The following is a 19,255-nucleotide window of genomic DNA, read 5'->3' as shown; positions in this document are numbered from 1 at the left end:
TATATATTAATAGTAAATGCATTGTTTCCAAAAAGCCCCTAAAACAATTTATAGAAGTAAAAAGTCACCCATTAACTCCTCACAAAGTGATGTAAAAGAGACTGTGAAAATAAATAATTAACTTTTTTTTATCGTAAGGAATGTGCTGCTCGAAAAAACCCACATGAGCAAACACACACAGATGATGTTTTTACATATTTGTAAACGGACAGGTTGTTGTAAGATACAAACACATTTTATTTTAACTCAGGAGTCACACCACTTATTTCACAAGTAGAATACAAACATCTGTGAGCTTTCCTTTATGTTTGTGGTGTTTGTTTGAGGTTTTCCTGAAACAAAAATAACAGCTCCACTTCCCATCTTCACTGCACACACAAATAATAACCCTCATGACCTTCCTTCAAGAAACAACACTGGACAGGCCAAAAGAGTCCACATCTTCTTCTTCTTTGGTTAGTGGCAGTACTTGTTTGTTGGTGTGTTTGAGCTTCATTTAGCCAAATGGAAATCACTCAATGGACCTTTAAGAGAAAACCATAAAACATTTCTGGTGTGGGAGATTTTCAGATTGTTGCTGTACTAGTTGTTTTTTCTTCTCCCCCCACTTTTTATAAATGTTTTTTAAATATTCTGTCTAGTCTAAGAGCCCTCAGAAAGTAGATGGCTCGAGAGGTTTATCCTTTAATTTCGAAATTAAATAAATATAATAATTCTGCAGGTACGTTTCATATATGTAGTCAATTAATAATAATAATAATAAATAAATAAACATTCATATCAGGTATTATCATGACTAAAAACTGCAATTGAATTGTATTTGTGGCTTTCATTATCTGCTGTGCCCCTTTTGTTTGCGGAACCAAAGACACCACAGCTCTGTTTCCGGTTGGACCACTAAACACGGGGGACTTCCGTCGGTGCCTCTTCTAGCTGGATAACGATGGCTTTCCCTGAGTTTACGTGGGAATAATTAAAGTTGTATGACAACAAACAATCAATGCAAAAACACCCAGCACGTCGGAAGAATGTAACACAGTTACTGTGATTATTAACGTGATTTATTAAAAACAAACGCTAGTTAGCTAACCGATGCTAACTAAACGCTCCGTAAAAGTTGCTGGAAGTTGTCGACACAACACTGTTACCGTTAGCTTTGGTAAGTCTTAAAACACACGTGGCGTTATGTTGTGATGAACTGAGAAGAGGCTCAATATCCACCGTTTGACTCATCGATGTTGGCCACTAATGCGTTTGCCCTGCGTTAGCGAGGAAGACACCTTTCTAAAAGATGACGTGTTCATATAGTTTAATATCAGACAGCTGCAACACCCCGATTATTATTAATAAGAAGTGTTGCTTGACTTGACTATTATTTTAAATTGTTGTAAAATAACCTTATTATTTAACTTTATTTATCCAGCTTTGTTGTCCTTGTCTCCTTCATACATGCACTTACAAAGCATACACATGATAATAGAAGTTTTCTCAACCTGAGCTTTACTGCACGTGATTCGTACCTCGACTTTATTTTAAGGAAGATTGACGTGTGTGTGATGATATGTGTCGGCTACCTCTGAATCACTGAAGAACAATAGAGAACAGCAGCTTAGTACTTAGTGTCTACAGACATGGTTTCATTTGTCATTGCAGTGAAAAGCTCAGGTGTGATTAAAAACATTAACATTTCAATAGAAGTGTCACAGTATTATGTTATTAATTACAAAACAGAATACTTCACTTTACCTGTCGTGATTGGAGACATGATAGTGAAGGACATATTAATAATACACACTGTATAAGGGCTCATTGAGACTCTGGCAAAAGAAGAAGAAAGACGAATATCTGACAAAAATGTGACAAAATGTCAAGGATATAAAAAAGAATATTGCATAAATTTGACATTGTGGATGTAAAAACAGCTCAAAGTTCAGCAAAAATGACATGATGTAATGAAAAGGCGTTGAGGTGAGTGTCAGACCTTCTGTAGAAAGTGTGTTCAGGACTTTAGTTGGTAGTAGCGTCACCATGTTGACTCTCCATTCTGCCTCTCATGTGCTTTCTATTTGTCTGTACAGGTTGATGGCCGGTGTCGCTCCCCCCGTCCCGTCCGCTCTGGCCTCATTTCTCTCCACGTTGCTTCCCCGGGGCTTCGCCGTGGGGCCCTCGCGGCTCTGTGGGGGCACGGTGGGGCTGTGGTGGGTCGGCCGCTCGCTGGAGGCCGGATCCCTGCTGGGGAGGGACGGGGACACGGAGTGGGCCTACGAGTGTCACCCCGACCCGATGACAGACGGTGAACCCACGACAGACCCTGAATCCGAAACATGTCAGACCAACAGCACAGACGCAGAGAAGGTGAATTGAATGCACAGATTTGTTTCTCTCGTCTCCCGACTGGCTTCGGTTTGATTGACAGACGTTTGTGGTCCCATTTAGATTCAACGTGTCTCATGATTTGACATTCAGCGAGCAGCAACTTCTTTACTTTGAAACCGTTTTATCGACCGTGTGCGAATCAATGCTTGCCATTTCGACAAAACATGAGGAGAGTCGCAAAAAGTGAAGCCAATGCTTCATGTGTTAAAGCTGCATTCTCTCTAGTGTCCACCAGGGGGCGACTCCTCTGGTTGTATAGAAGTCTATGAGAAAATGACTCTACTTCTCTCTTGATTTATTACCTCAGTAAACATTGTAAACATGAGTTTATGGTCTCAATCTCTAGTTTCAAGTCTTCTTCAATACAGCATGATGTTCATTTAGTACATTATGGTCCATTTAGAGTCAAACAGACCATAAAGCAGGGGATGCTTTAGGGCGGGGCTTACTGTGATTGACAGGTCTCTACTAGAGACGTATGTGGCGTCTCTACGTCACTCCTCCACAGTCCAGATATGGTCACTTCCTGTTCATTGGTAACAAAAAATACAAGATGCCGAAAGATGTGAAAAGTCGCCGCTGCTTCACAGATTACATTTTTTGTTTTTACTAATCTCAATGTGCAAAGTCACTGAAATCAATACATATTCAAAGCACAACCGACCTATCAGATCATTCATAGTTTACACTAAGTGGGACTGAGTCAGACATGGAGAGTATTCATCACTACTGTGAATATAAAGGTAGCTGTCAGCAGTCAACCAATCACTGTAGACATGACCCCATGGCTCATGGTTCATTCATGAAACGTGACGTCATCCAGAGCAATTTGTTCTTAGTGTAGGAGTTTGCTCTCAGCAGCCTCGTAATAACTTATTATTTCTTATTTCGTGAGCACACCTGGTAGAAAATAAGATGATTTGTGCAGCGTGTAAATACATTTGTAAACTTCTATGTTGTGTTTTGCAGGCACTGATTGAGAAAGCAGCAAATACAGAAGAAGCTTTAATACAAAGAGCCGTCTGGATCAAGTAAGTGGACTCACTGCTTCACACTGAAGGAACTAAAGCTCTTTGTAGAGTTATTTTAAGCCTTTTTAACAGCAAATCAGCACATGGATTGGTTTGATGTATATATTTTAAAGTTACAGTGAGGAGCTTTTAACTGGTCCTGAACCAGTCTCAGTTTAGTCCTGATCCTCTATATGAACCAGTCTCAGTGTAGTCCTGATCCTCTATCAGACCTCCATCAGTACAGAGACCATCAGAGAGAAGATGGTCTGTTTCTATAGAGTTATTCTTAAAGCTCGTCATCGGAGCCACCGGGTCGGATTCTGGTGAAACCAGATGAACTCATGCAGGTTCACCAGAACCTCCTTCAGCTCAGACTCCAGCAGAGACCGGTCCACCGTGGACAGACCCAGATCCTCCAGCAGAGACCGGTCCACCGTGGACAGACCCAGATCCTCCAGCAGAGACCGGTCCACCGTGGACAGAACCAGATCCTCCAGCAGAGACCGGTCCACCGTGGACAGACCCAGATCCTCCAGCAGAGACTATGGTGCTCAGAAACACTACCACTTTAGTCCACAGGGACCGACAAAAACACAAAATATAAGTTATTTGAAGTACTTTTAAAATGCAAAATACAACATAAGGGACTTTTTTACCACATTGAGTTTGATATGTTTGTCAACGCTGTGGTTTATATTGTGTTGGAGGTGAAACTGGGGAAAAAAACAATTTTCTGCAACCAGTTTTAACACCTGTTTATGTTCATACAGTCCATTGTCCCATCGTCATATCTGACTTCATTTGCATCAATGCACTCGGGTCGTTTCTGTTCTCTGTAATCTCTGACTGTGTTTCAGAAGAAACATCCTCATGAAACAGATTCCTCTTCACGTCAGACCCCGTTCTTACAGTACAAATACTCTAAACTGGGATTATATACACATAAACATGTGCACCACATTTACATTCAGTTTAACATCTCCCCTTTTGCGTTAATTTCCCCCTCAGATTTGCCTGCCGGGCGCGAAGCAGAGCCCAGCAGAACGTGTCGGAGCAGTGCGCCTGTGGAGAGGTGTGTGCGGCCGGGTGTGTGGGGGCGTGTCTGCGCGTGTGTCGGGACATCCAGCCGGGAACAGAGCTGCTGCTGTACGGAGGAGGAGACGCGGTGGGAAGAAGTCAGACAGCAGACGAACACGACTCCACTGGACACACAGGTGACGACTGTTTACAGGCAGACAGACGGGTGGTCATAGAGCATAGTGCACAGGCCTTCAGGCTGCACAGTAACTCAGCATCATTTAACTTCTTTTCATTGAACTAAATCTGCCCTCATAATTACATGATGAAGCTCTCATCTCATGAAGTATTGGAGCTTTCTCGTGTCACGAGGAATACTGAATATTTTTATTTTCTCACAGCTTGAGAGCGTAAACACTTCTATCATTTTTAATTGTAGGATTTTGTTCTGATAAAAACCTGACAGTTGATGTAAAGCTGCGTTAGTCCGTTTTTTGTCCTCTTGGCGGCAGAAATTTACAACAATTCATAAATCACACCCGTCTGATATATTAAAGGCTCCTGAAGTCTTTGTGTTTGTGTCCACCAGCTCACCACGTGAGTCCAGTATTCTCTCTCTTTTAGCTCTGTTTTTGGTCTCCACCAACTCCTGAGGGAAATATCCATCTGCTTAGCTGCTGAAATGGCCAACAGTACAAAAACACCAACAGAAAGTTAAGATAAGAATACTTTCATGAGGTCCAATAAGCTGAAAGATGCTTTTCATTTAATCCAGAGCTGTCCTCCCCTTCTCACAGTCTGGCACCCTAAATGTGTGATTACTGCTTCTCCGGCATTAATCACCTGTAAACCCTTCATAGAGTCATCACAGTGTGTGGCTCACACTTCAGCCCACTTCATATTTAATCACACTCTCCACCTGGAGGAGCTAGAGGGACGTTAACTCCAGAGTTCAGTGGAAACATCCCTCATTCACCATCCAGTGTTATAATTACAGTCTCAGTTACAGTGAAGTGAAATGACCTGCATGTTAAGACAAAGATCACAGCAGATGAGTGAGCGTCCACTGCACCTCCTCATTATCTAGCGTCACGAACATCCGTCTCATTGGACGGCTCCGTGAAGAAGAACCTCTCCGATCAGCTGGAGACGATTAATAAGAGGAAGAACCGTCTCTGAACAAAGAAAACAGAATCATCGAAGCACGTTTGTCATGTAGGAATAATGCGCTCCGCTAATCCTTCAGCAGCATTTGTGTGCTGTGATTGATGGGACATTAAGGAGGACCTCCATGCAGAGAAGAAACCCACCGAGCAGCAGCAGGCTGTGTCTCCATCTTATTAAACTCTTGCTCTTCTGTTAGCTTCAGCCTATAAATCATCAAAGCATTTCCAAAACAATAACGAATGCTAAATGAAAGATAATAAGATAAGAAACAATTGATCCCTGCAGTGCTCGCAAATATTAATTATATTCAGAGGGAGAAAAGAAAGCTGCAGTAGAGGCCAGAAGTACAATAACGAGGAGATACGAGGAGATTTCAATGAATTCAAAGTAATGAAACTAAAACTATCAGGTCAACGGAATGTAAACAAGTGGAAATTCTACCAGAAGAAAAACAGCAAGATGTGACATTTATTGTAGATACTGTACATGAATATGAGTAGGCACACGGTGTACATACAGAACATGTTCATGTGTATAAATATGTAATTAAATACATTTACTGCACTTAAGTGAACTATGAGGGTAGTTGTTCTGTTTTACTTTATATTTCACTAGAATTCAAGTTAATACAGTTTTACTGCACGTATGTAACAGATACAGTTACTAGTAACTTTACAGATTCACTTCATAAAATCCTTCATGAGCATAAAGATACATAGTAAAGTACATAAGTGTTTGTGTTTACAATAACTGCTATCAGTTTGACCTTTACCACTTTATCAACAACTTTGTTTCAGAACCATCGACAGCAGTGTGTGTGTGTGTGTGTGTGTGTTAGACAGTCGATAGATACTTTGTGGTTAGAGAGAGTGAGAGAGAGAGAGAGAGAGACAGACAGAGAAATATTCAGTTGACGAAGCTGTAAAACCTAGAAAATTTGCAAATCTTGACATTTGAGAATCTGTAAGCTGATCAGGTTTTGCAATTGATGCATGAAAAAATGACTTCAATGATTAATCGATTATCAAAGTTGTTGCTGATACATTATCTCTGAAATCAACTAACCCGTTTCACACGGCTTCACTGTCATTGTTCTTTCTTTTGTTGGACAGATTTCGCGGTGGAGACTTTAGCCGCCGACGTTTCTGTCATTCAAGAGACTGAGGAGGAGGAGGAGGAGGAGGAGGAAGAGGAAGAACGGCGCAGGTGCATCAAGAGGAGTCATCGGATCACACACCTGAGGAACAGGAGAGTGAAGGAAACCCCGGACAATATCACATCATCAGGTGGACAGACAGACGGCACATGTGGTGTCCCGGCTGCTGTGGACAGACAGACGCACCGTGAACCCACAGACCGTCCCGTCCGCTGCAGCTCCCGCCTGGCTGCCAAACCGCGACGCGTTCACTGTGTGAGCGGCCGCGGGAAGCAACCGCCCGAACAGACGGAGGGACGGGGCCGGAGCTCCGCCGAGGACACCGCCGCCGCGCCTCCTCCAGACGAGGCGGTTCCCGAGAGGAGGACCTCGGGGCCCGACGAGGTCCTTGCCGAGGAGACGGTTCTCTCGTGGGATCCGGAGATCAGAGAGAGGCGGTACAGGTGCTCCAGCTGTGGGAAGAAGTTCTACCAGATCGGTCACCTGAAGAAGCACCAGTTCAGCCACACGGAGGAGAAACCCTTCAGCTGCCAAGAGTGTGGGAAGAACTACACCTCAGCAGAAAGCTTCAGAGCCCATCAGGTACAGTGCAGGATGTGAGAGAACTTCTTTCTTTCCTTTCTTTCATCAGTCCAAAAGGAGATTTTATTGATATCTGCCAGTTTAATATAGTATTTATTGCTGCGTTGTTGTATTTTAATGTGGGCCGTTATCAAACAGCCTCTAAAGATTGGATCATGAAACCTGCATTCTGTCTAGTGTCCACCAGGGGGCGACTCCTCTGGTTGTATAGAAGTCTATGAGAAAATGACTCTACTTCTCTCTTGATTTATTACCTCAGTAAACATTGTAAACATGAGTTTATGGTCTCAATCTCTAGTTTCAAGTCTTCTTCAACACGGCATGATGTGATGAAGACATTTCTTTTCTAAATGACCACAAACATACTGACCGTCTGTGTGCAGACATTCCTTGTTATTAATGTGGTAACACTTACACCGACATTGTCAGATGATGTTTGTTTCTCTCCCTCTTTCTCGGCTGCTCTTTATCTTCTTTTACAAAAGACGATTTTATCCTCGTTGCTCGCGGACTTGACAGCTAAATGGCCTCAGACAAACAACAACACGTCACCGGTGGCTTTTTTTAAACAGTGGGTGTTTCTCCTTCCTTTTACTCAATGCTCCCTTGATGACCACGAGCTTAGTCATCATGCAGGGTAGCAATCTACTCGTCCCAGTGAGAAGCAACAGCAGTGAAAACACGTCTCACTCGTGATGATAATAACGGTGTTATCTGCAGATGAGTCACCGCGGCGAGCGTCCGTTCTCCTGCCCTCACTGTGAGAAGTCCTACGGGCTGAAGCGGGACCTGAAGGAGCACCTGGTCCTTCACACCGGGGAGAAACCCTACGTCTGCGAGCACTGCGGCAAGGCGTTCGCCCGCCGGCCCTCGCTGCGCATCCACCGCCTGCTTCACTGCAGCAGAAGGATTTACACTCAGCTTCCGAAGGTAGGGGGGTGGTACTAGTTGACCGCGCTGGTGAAGGTTCCCTGTGGGGGGTTTAGACCTCCAGTGGAGCTGCTGGTTCTATCAGTGGATCCACGTTTGTTCTCGTCACACTGATCTACAGGTGGAGGCAACAACGGCTAGATTAGATCAAATAAACCTTTAGTTTAGAAATATGTTTCTTTTGACAGACGTAGTACATACAAAGAGAGAGATTAAAAGATATATAAATACTAAAAGTTATACAAAAATATATAATACAATTTAAAAAATATATTTAGAGGCCAAAATTTTAAGGTAACGTGATTTGTTTAATAGCAGCAGCTTCAACAAACCTTTGTTAAAAGTGTGCATCAGACTGATGATGTTAATACAAGAAGAACTGTATTTAAATAACATTTGATTCCAGGAGGAAGTGTCCAATGTGCTGCTCAATGCGCGACCACGATAAACACAATTAAACCAGACACATAAAGGATACATGTGAGTTAAAATCATTAAGAGGTACGAATATAAATTATATATTATTATATATATATATTAAATAAAATAATATAAATGATATATATACATATCAGGGTCATATTTTCTCACCACGCGATTAAAAGCTTTTCCTGCTGCAGTTCGTCTCTTTGTCGTGACTTTGTGTCGCTGCATCCGAGCTAACGCTAGCTAGCTAACGTTTAATATTTAATTCATGTTTTGTTTTGTGCCGCATTAAACAATCACAGAGCGGTTTGTCAAAAATGAATCGACTAAAATTAAATGTTTGATTTGTTTTTTTGCAGGAAAATTAATATATAATAATAATAATAACAAATGAATTAATAGTATTTAGTTGTTATTGACAGCCCTAAAATCTGTAACATATTAACATAATATAGTATAATATGTCAAATTATGATGTATTATGGAATATAAGATATTGTAAGGTGAAAGATAGTAATATCTATAATATATAGTATAGACAAAATATATAACAAGTAAATACTTTAGTATTAGTATTTAATGCAGTATTGTATGGGTGTTAATAAGTATAATAAAGTAACGTGTAGAATAACTATAGTATAATATATATATAATAGAATAAATCAGCTAAAGGCGGCAACAAAAATCATCTCCATAAATGTTTTATGAGGAAGGAAATACGTTCAACTCACAGAAACACACAATAAGTTCTGGAGATTCAAAGTGAATCAAAATATAACTTTTGCTTGTTTACAATAAAAACCCAGCGGTTCACTTTAAGTGCTCGTTCATTCGTGTGTGGTGACATTTTCAAGTTATTTGCTGTTTTAATAAGGAGGACAGTGGGCAGCTTAATTCATTCATTTTTCATTCATGTGCAGATTTCTCCTTTTTTTTAATGGCTGCTGCCTCTTCACCTTCCCGGCAGCTATTTCACAATTTGAAACGCAGTTTCTAAAAAAGATTGTGTTTCTGTCTCTGCACCGCTCAGCTCGATCTAAAAATCTGTCTCTTAACATCTTTGAATTAGCATGCAGGTCTGTTTTATTCTCCCGGAACAGCAGTTTGAACTTGGCCGCATTCAAAAAGAGAGAAAGAAAAAGATATGCTGCCTTTTGATTTAGTTTTTTCTCTCTCCTCCCTCAGGTGCAGTGTACAGTCTGCCCCAAGCTGCTGGCTAACTCCGGCTCTCTGAGGAACCACATGAAGCTCCACACGGGAGAGAAACCTCACGTCTGTCAGCACTGTGGAAAGTGCTTCAGTCAGAAAGGTAATGTCAGAGGCCCTGAGACTGATCCTGGAGCTGCTACGAGCTGTTTAACAGCTCAGTTTGATGACGCTGCTGCGGTCAGTTCTCTGTTGAAGGGCCAGCAGGCTGCTCCGATACGTTAATGCCAAGTGAGCGTATGAAGTGATGAATCATTTGAGCTCAACTGAACTGTTTTGAATTACATTTACAAAGCGGTCGTGTCCCACACAGCCACCACATAAACACACAAATAACAGAATCAATGAACAAAACGGCAGAAAGTTAAAAACAACATTAAAAAGTGTCTTAAAGCTGCATTCTCTCTGCTGTCCATCAGGGGGCGACTCCTCTGGTTGTATAGAAGTTCTAAGAGGATCCCGTCTCCTGCTGTGATCAATTCCCCCAGTTTATGTTTTCATTTGTCAAAGTGAAAACATCAATTTTGTGAGAGAACCAAGTCTTTTCACACGTTATCGCACGAATGCATATTCACTGCGCCTCGCTCCCTCTGACTGTCCGCCTCTCAGGGAACCTGGAGTCTCACTTGAGAACTCACAACGGGGAGAAGCCGTATCCCTGCGGCGAGTGTGACCAGAGCTTCTCCCAGAAACCAGACCTCCGTCGGCACATGTTTTCCCACACGGGGGGAGGTTTCCTCTGCAGCTACTGCGGGAAGTCACTGAGGGACCCGCACAGCCTGAAGTCACACGAGAGGCTGCACACCGGAGAGAGACCCCATCGCTGCCCCGTCTGCGGAAAAGGTTAGAACACAATAGCATAATTTAAAAGTCATTAAGATTATGAGAAGAAAAATCAAGGGAGGAAATTGGCTGTGGGGACAAGTGCTTTAATCTCTCGTCCCCCATTTGGGATGCCAAATCCCCTCAGCACCACCGTCCTTATCACTGGGATTGTGGCAGCGTGCCACTTTTTTTATGGCCAAGTTTTGAAATTCTCCTCAAAGTGGCTTTAAAGCTGCACACAACAAGCTGGAACATGTCTATGTTATCACCTCTTAACGTTGGTGAACGTGTTCCATCCTGCAGACGTAGAACAAGTTGTGTTTCTGGCCACTTGGCATACGTAAATATTCACTCTCTTTTTTGTCCATCAACAATCAAAAATCACTGTTTTCAAGACACGAATGAGCGCAGCGAGAGCTCCGTAGAGCTGCTCTGTCTACTGGTGACTGCAGCTCTATCATTCATTATCACAATTAGATCCATCTTCATGTGTTCTTTTGTGCTTTCACAATAAAATGCTGAATTTCACAACAATGTCCAGTCGCTCTTGTTCTGAATACCAGTAGAGAGCAGTCACAACTCACCGTCACAGTTACAGACTCCCAGTGGACAGCTTTTGAAAAAATAAATCATGTCTTAAATGAAAATCGATGCGGCAGAGCCAGAGATATTGTCTTTCATGTTTTCGGGTCGGTCCTTTCTATTCTCGTGAACGCGATATCTCAGCAACACTTTGAGGGAATTTCTTCAAATTTGGCGCAAACATTCACTTTGACTTCAGGATGAACTGATTAGAACCTGGCGGTCAAAGGTCAATGTGACTTCACAAAAACACGTTTTTTGGCCAGAACTCAAGAATTCATATGCTAATTATGACAATTTCACACAAATACAATGATGAATTGATGACATTTTGGACAGACGTGGATGTAAACTGTAGACTGTTTGGCGGAGGCAAACAACCTCGAGGCTGTAATTCTAGTTTTATTTTAAACTTGTCTTCAGCCCCAACCTGCACACGTCTTTCTCTGGAGACACTGGAGGTTTTATACTACCTTTTAATGCCGTACTGAGTAGTTTGAAGCTTCAGTCACAACATTGACATTTGAACTCTAAATCAACATCCAAATGCTGCAGTTAGTTTTCTTCTTGCATGTCTACTCGTTCTTTCTGCGCAGTTGCAGATAAAGATCAGGCTCCACTAACATTAATAGTGTTACACTCTTTTAGAGTTACATTTCACTGGTGGCTGCCTTGTTTCCAACTCGTGTGATCAAAACATTTCCAATAACTCCAGAGTGTTGTAAAGTCTAAATGTATTGAACAAAAATATATTATTATGATTTCACCACACGTTTTTATCCGATGAAACATTCTGCTTCGATCCATATTTGTTGGCGTTTAGCCTTTCAAAAACGACATTTTCATTCAAATGTTTGCAAACTCTTAACATACAAATTCTAGAACAAAAAAAAAGAGAGAGAGTTGTTCAACCTAAAGTTCCAAGAGCACGAATGAACATAAAGAAATAAAGAAAGCAATAAAGTGAAAATCCAATTTTAAACTTCACTGCAAAGAGGTCTTTAAAATGTTTTCCAAAATATTTCTTTCAACAGAATAATGTTTTATGGATTGTTGGTTTTTTGATGTTTGCTCTCAGGCTACACGTTGGCCACGAAGCTGCGGAGACACATAAAGTCGTCCCACCTGATAGAGAAGCCGTACAGCTGCCACTGCGGTGCTTCATACACGGTGAGACAGAGTCTGCTGAGGCACCAAGCTCAGCACAGGACCGAGGGAGGAACTCAGGAGGAGGTGAAGGCGGCCGAGTCGGAGGAAGGACACGGAGAGGAGACGGAAAGCAGCAGAGCGACGCAGGAGGAGGTGCACGAGTCGGCTTCTTCTGGCTCCGGTCACCCGAAGCCGATCAGAGGCCGACCCAAGAAGAGCTCGCTTCCTCTGGGGGAAGGAGAGAAGGAGGAGGGTCAAGTGAGGCGGAAAAGGGGACGAGGAAAAGTGGAGGAAAAGGAGGCGAGGAAAGAAACTGGGACGGGAGGAGACGAGGAGGCTTCAGGTAACATCCAACATGTCGTCTACGTCCACGCAGACGGCCTGTCCATAGACAACTCGCTGCCCTCAGGGACGGAACAGGAGCTGGTGGAGGTGGTCATATCGGAGGGCGCAGAGCAGTGCATTGTGGTCCACGGGCAGCAGACAGTAGGGGAGCTGCTGATCCTACAGGAGGAGGGGGACGGACTCTGCTCTGTGGCGCAGACAGTTGAGATAAACACAGGGTAGTCTGGTGGCTTCTACAGGACAGATGTTTCAGAGGGATCAGGTCGTGTCACACAGATGTTACAGCAGATTTCATCAATTCATCATGTTCACTACATCTCGGTTAACTTAAGTTGTGGTTACACTTGTCTTTTTGTCCAATCATGCCCGCACGCATTAACTGTCAAGTCTGTCTCAGAGATCGTATTTTGCTCGTATTGGGATTCAATCAGCCAGACCACATGCTGAGTTGTTTTGGCTCCTTTGGAGTCCTTTTCAGTTACTACTGACAAAAAAACCCAATATTTCCTGATTTTTGTAGCTTCAAAATAAAAACCTTTTAAATAAAAAACAATTGCGGGGGACTTTTATTGTGAATAATTTGTTAGCAGCTATTCTTCAATAAAAACAAGTCTGCTAATACTGCAGGGAGGAAGAGTAAGCACCAAACATAACACGGGACTTTTATTGTGAAGAATTTTTCGGAAATTAAATGTGTTGATCCACCAAATTAGCAGAGTTTTGTTAGCTGCTATTAAACAAGTCTAGTACAACTGCAGGGAGGAAGACTGAGCAGCAAAAATAACGGGACTTTTATTTTGAAAAACAGGAAATTGAACATGTTATTCACAGAATAAACAAAGCTTTGTTGGCGGCTATTCTTCAATAAAAGAAGTCTACTAAAACTGCAGGGAGGAAGAGTAAGAAGAAAAAGTAACAGTGGGCTTTTATTTTGAAAGAAATTAAATGTGTTTCTCATCCAATTAGCGCCGCTTTGTTAGCGGCCATTCTTCAATAAATCAAGTCTACTAACACTGTAAGGAGGAAGAGTAAGCAGCACAAATAACGGGAGACTTTTATTGTGAAGACTTCACAGGAAATGAAATGTGTTCAGCTGGTGCATCGGATCACAAAAGACGCATTAAAAAAAGAAAACTCTTCGGTCTCAGACACCTACCTCGTCTGCATTTCTTTCTTTATTATTCTCTGCGTACCACCGGATCGCCTTTGAACCACCACCACAGAACTCATTAGATGTAATGAGCTGCTGGTTATGATTATAATAAAATATATAGTCCTACATGACAGCTAGAGGAGTACAAGTCCCGCCCCTCACTTAGATGACATGTTTCAGTAACTGCTGACATAAAGTTTGACATAGTTCATCCTCTGGAGTTTAACAGAATAAAATGACACCCAGAAATGAAAACCTACTTTTGTGACACCGACCAAGTATTCACAGCTTCCTGCACACTGTCAACACTTTATGTATTTCCTCTAAAGCAATGAAAACGCCTTCAGAGGAAGATGAATAACAGCTTTTGAATAAACAGACCGGACTCTTAAGTTTCATTTGCCCTCAGTTTTAATTGTGAAGTTAGCTGAGAGTGATGTAATGTAGCCCCGGTGTGTTTGGATGTGGAGCGAGCGCTGCGCCGAACTACATTTAACAAAAAATAGCCTTTTAATTGCTACATTGTTCGTCAGCAGCCGGTCGTGTGGTAACTTAAGAGCCATTTTGGCCTTGTGTGCTCTGATTAATTTGGCTTGCTGTTAACACAACGGTCATAATTACGTTTTAATGAAAACTCGACTGCTGGCTCCTGGTGTTCTTTTGGAAGTAAAAGGTGAAGCAGCTTTTAAAATTACCTTTTTTAAGTGTCGTGTGGTGAATCTAATTCATGCCCATGTGTCGAGGTTTCTGTGGACTTTGAAGTAACAGATGCATATTTAAAGAAACTTAACATAATTTGGTGTTTTTTTGGTATATTTCTTTTAAACAATGCGACATTAGTTTGGTTGTTTTGTTCAGTTACTTAAAACATGAAAAAAATCATGATATGATATTTTACACTGAGAAATACCTAGTCACCTTATAACGGTAATATGGTTGATATATTATATGGAGCAACATTAGCTTTCATTCAGATTGGTGACCAATAGTCAGGCTCCTTTTGGCTCTGGTTTGGTCTCCACCAACTCCCCCAAATCTCACAGTAAATACTGAAAAGAAATTACCAAAATCCGTCACAGCTCCAGATCGTATTGTATTGTTTTTATTTATAGGATTTTGTTTCATATAAACCCTGAAGAATATTGACTTAATGCTGCAAAAAGACCTTTACACACCGGGGACGTGACTATAGTCACCTATTTGGTTGTGGACTGATGTTTTAAAGCCTCCAGCTCGGTATTTTGGCCTTTGCCATCTTGGTTTTTTGCAACTATTGAACAAAAGTGTCCATATTTGGACTGAGGAAGAGTGACGTAGAGACGCCGTATACGTCTCTGGTAGAGACCTGTCAATCACCGTGTAGCCACGCCCTAAAGCATCCCCTGCTTTATGGTCTGTTTGACTCTAAATGGACCATAATGTACTAAATGAACATCATGCTGTATTGAAGAATACTTGAAACTAGAGATTGAGACCATAAACTCATGTTTACAATGTTTACTGAGGTAATAAATCAAGAGAGAAGTAGTCATTTTCTCATAGACTTCTATACAACCAGAGGAGTCGCCCCCTGGTGGACAGTAGAGAGAATGCACTTCAACATTGGCTTCACCTTTCAGAAACGGAGGTTGCCGCCTGGACGGGACGAATACACGACTCGAAAATGCGGAATATTTTGGATTTGTTACTTCCCAAACGATAAATGTTAGTAACTTCAGACAGAGGCTCAAGCCCAGCGGCCCCCTAAGCTGTTTGGCCCCTGGTCGGCCTGTTCTTTAATCCCATTACAGGCGATATGAAATGTATTGATACAATCCTCACGGTGCCCATCCCTTTATGTCTCATTCAATTTCTGTTTGGTGAAATTGGCTTATTGAAAGGTTAGAAAGATCATCTCTGGTTGCATGACATCGTTCATCGTCTAATTAAAAAAAATACCCTAAAAAAACATGTTGTTTTATAGCAGTATTGGCACCATTTTGTTTCTTTTTTTTTACTTGAGGTAAAACATTGATGTTTACATGTTTTGCCTCCTTAACATCACCAAATAGTCACATGAGACTCTACAGAGGAACTACAGGAGCAGCACAACGATCACAGAAGAGTTCAACAGGCCGTTTCTCTGCTGTTATTGAGACTCGTGTCTCTGGAGATCCACAGCAACAGAGATCTGCTTCCACACAACTAGATTCATGAGAAAGACGCTGGACGTCTTGAAGCAAAGAATCAATTCTCATTACTTTGCACCCATGAGTGCCACTCAGCCGAATCGAGCAGGAGGCGTTTCTTGGTTTCCCTTTTCTGTCTTTCTCTCTAAACTCAATGCGCATATTAATTAGAAAGTTTGGTATTAAAAAGTTACGTTGGAAGTTGTGAATGCAACTTTCACATGACAGATATCGAAGCTTTGGCCACCAAAAATACATTTTCAATATATGTTTTGTTCTTCTGTTAGATTAGAGGATTGTTTCTGTCTTTTAAGTATGTAAACAAGCCTTTCCACTTACTCTTGGGTTTTTTGGGCACCACCAATTTTACAGTGAAAAGGGGGAATCTTAACTCTGCAGAAAACAGTGATATTTTAGACAACACCGTGCTTCCAGTTTTTCCTGTTGCACGAAGCCAGCTCCATAAAAAAATGGTTTTCCCAGTTTGGGGTGAAGGAACCTGACCTCAACCCGCGTACAACACCAACGGGAGCAAATCCCTGCAGTCAGGATCAAACAGCTGAATTAAATCCTGAAACCAGAAGAGTGGAGGCTGTTACAGCAGCAGGTTAAAGGGGTCAGTACGCGTCTGGAACCTCCACATTCATGCAGAGTTTAAACCTTTCTCAAGCTCTCCTTTTTCATCCTTCATTAAACTACGTCCATCACAAACGAGTGCAACACCATTAATGCTCTATGCTGTGTTCCCACCAAGTTTACGCAAATTGTGACGTCGCACCATCAGACATCCGTGCGGCAGCTTCTTCGCCCGTCGGTGCACGTCCAACATTTTCTGACCACGCGGATGGCTCGCAAATCTTTTAAAGCAGACCTCCACAGAGGGGAACATAATAGTGTACCTGATAATTGGGGCTTAATTTGTGTCGTTCGCTTCACCCGGCGAGTGCGTAGATGAAGCGTTACGTTTCTACATTTCTCTCATTTGGCAGCTGGCGTGTTAGCTAGCTGACGTTAGCTTGCTGTTTCCACTGTGTTTTTACATGTCCGATTTGACTACATCCATATTGTAAGAAAGTAAAGATATAATATAGGCTTAAATAAATCATTTTATTTTACATCACAGTCTCCGGCCCTCGGAGAACAGATGGCGCCTTCTGTAGACCGAGCCGTAGCCGATCAAACGTTATAGAGCTAACGTTGTTTACACGTTCACCGCTGACCCACCAGGTACAACCTCGTCTGTAAAACCACTTGAATTAAAAAGACACAAAGATGACCCGTGCCTCTTCGTAGTTTATATTCTATTACTGAACGGAAGATCCCGTTCTGTTTTTTTGAACTTGACGAGTTATCGTATTGGCCTGTTTGACTGCCTGGTGTTTATCTCCTCTCTATGTTGTCTCTCTCTCTCTCTCTCTCTCTCTCGCTTTCTCTGTCTCTGTCTCTCTCTCTCTCTCTCTCCATCAGAGTCGGCGATATGACTCACTCTGAGGGTCCTCAGACGTCACCTCTCGCTTCACTCTCCAGGCTATTAAGTGAAAAAAGAAAAGAAAATGGAGAGTTGTTTTTTTTTTTCTTCCTTTCGGGTTCTTCGCTCGCTTTTTTTCAGTAGTTGCCGCAGAGCTGTCAAACAGGATTTGGGCTGTTTTCCCAAAACCTCTGCTGCAGCATCTCAGTGAAACTTGAGTGTCTACGGGCTGTAATGCTTCTCCACAGTTTCCACTTGCAGAGCTGCACAGGGCCGACAATAAATCAGAAGAACCGCCATTCTTTCCTTGAAACAAATTAATACTTCACATTTTCTGTGGCATTTTTCTGATTAATAATGTTTTTTTATCCATTTATTCAAACTGAATAATCTGCTATCACCACCCTTCGACCTTTTTGTCTTTTCCTTTCATTTTTCTTAATTTTATTCAACACAACACACATTCCCACGTTTCACTCTGCATGTATTATCAGGTGATTTTAGTAGGATAATACTCGTGCATCATGCTGTTTCTTTCTACACTGAATACCAAATCAGAGAACATGAAAGATAACTTAATGTATTAATTTGTCACTTTTAGGTTCGAAGGCCGCTGCAGAGAACAGAAGCTAAACCAGGAGAACACTTCAACTGTCAGGGTGCAAAATGATTTATTGAGTTTATAGGTTCAGTGCAGACTCAGACTCCATGGCCCTTGTAGTCCAGCGATGGATCTTGTCTGGAGTGCGAGCACTGCAGGATGGCGTCTCAGCCTGACTAAGACCACCTGTTGAGTGATGGCACGTATCGATTGAAGGGGAAAAGTCGCCTCCTGATAATGTTTCCTGTTTGTGTTTTCTTGTTAGAAGAGGGCCCTACTGTTCATGTAATTTGTGTAAAAATTCATACATCATAGAATTTGTGGCAGACTAAATAGTCCTAGACAAACTGTAAATCTAAATTAGAGGAAGTTTCCTTGGACAGCTGTGCGCATTATTTTAATATAATGGATACAAATCGCAGAAAGTTTACTTCGAGGCTTCGCAGAGACTTTTAAGCAGGCTGTTGTTGGATCCGTCCTCTGGGTCTGAGTCTGCAGAGATACGGGGGGGGGGGGGGGGGGGGGGGATCAGTCTTTCTCTCTTCCCACAAAATGTAAGACTCATGTGCCCTTGAGCAAGGCCCTTTTCTCATCTACTGAAACCTCTCAGGGGTAAATCCTAACACACTTTCTTGCAACTCCTCCACAGCTTATGTTGAGCTGCGCAGTTTTTTGGAGGTATCAGCGACCCACAAAGGTGCAGGTTTTGTATTCCAACCCCGACTAAACGCATCTCAACACAGGTACAGTATGTCGGTACCGTCGGGGAGCTGCTGGGTCCAGAACAGCCTCTGGCATCACCCACACACAAGCTAAAGTTAGCTGACGTAGGACTCCTCGTCCAAACTAAATCCTTATAAATAAATGAATCGGGAGTGTTCTCACCCAGCGTCTCCTTTTAGCCTCGTTTAGCTCGGATAACCCCCCCCCCCCCCCCCCCCCCCCCCCGTACACAACCCGCCCAGCATCAAATGGCAGACAGACGTAGTGAACAGCTGAAGAGATATTTCCTTTAGGTTGCAGAGGACCGATGTTTGATTATGATTGATCAGGTAGACAGACATGACTCTGAATGCGTATGTTGTCTATCT

The 19,255-nt window shown here is 42.3% G+C and overlaps 1 protein-coding gene across 1 annotated transcript; it reads left to right on the top strand.

The window, feature by feature from the left end:
* Positions 1 to 911: 911 nt before the first annotated feature.
* Positions 912 to 13,327, top strand: znf408 (zinc finger protein 408). Its single transcript, XM_076078563.1, has 9 exons — positions 912 to 1,159; positions 2,079 to 2,355; positions 3,346 to 3,407; positions 4,398 to 4,603; positions 6,686 to 7,311; positions 8,032 to 8,241; positions 9,853 to 9,976; positions 10,483 to 10,716; positions 12,359 to 13,327. Exons 2-9 carry the CDS (start codon positions 2,083 to 2,085, stop codon positions 12,994 to 12,996), a joined length of 2,373 nt encoding a protein of 790 aa, XP_075934678.1. The 5' UTR covers positions 912 to 1,159; positions 2,079 to 2,082; the 3' UTR covers positions 12,997 to 13,327.
* Positions 13,328 to 19,255: the final 5,928 nt, after the last annotated feature.

The sequence above is a fragment of the Anarhichas minor genome, unplaced genomic scaffold (genome assembly GCF_050575085.1).
Source record: "Anarhichas minor isolate MPS153535 unplaced genomic scaffold, ASM5057508v1 ptg000067l, whole genome shotgun sequence".
Taxonomy (NCBI): Eukaryota; Metazoa; Chordata; class Actinopteri; order Perciformes; family Anarhichadidae; genus Anarhichas; species Anarhichas minor.
Note: the sequence above shows the minus strand (reverse complement) of the source record. Positions and strands in the feature narration are given on the sequence as shown.

Excerpts from the sequence above, each read along its gene's own strand:
- znf408 (XM_076078563.1), top strand. The coding sequence starts at position 2,083 with ATGGCCGGTGTCGCTCCCCCCGTCCCGTCCGCTCTGGCCTCATTTCTC. Across the intron at positions 8,242-9,852 it reads TTTACACTCAGCTTCCGAAG|GTGCAGTGTACAGTCTGCCC; the intron begins GTAGGGGGGTGG and ends CTCCTCCCTCAG. Across the intron at positions 9,977-10,482 it reads AAAGTGCTTCAGTCAGAAAG|GGAACCTGGAGTCTCACTTG; the intron begins GTAATGTCAGAG and ends TCCGCCTCTCAG.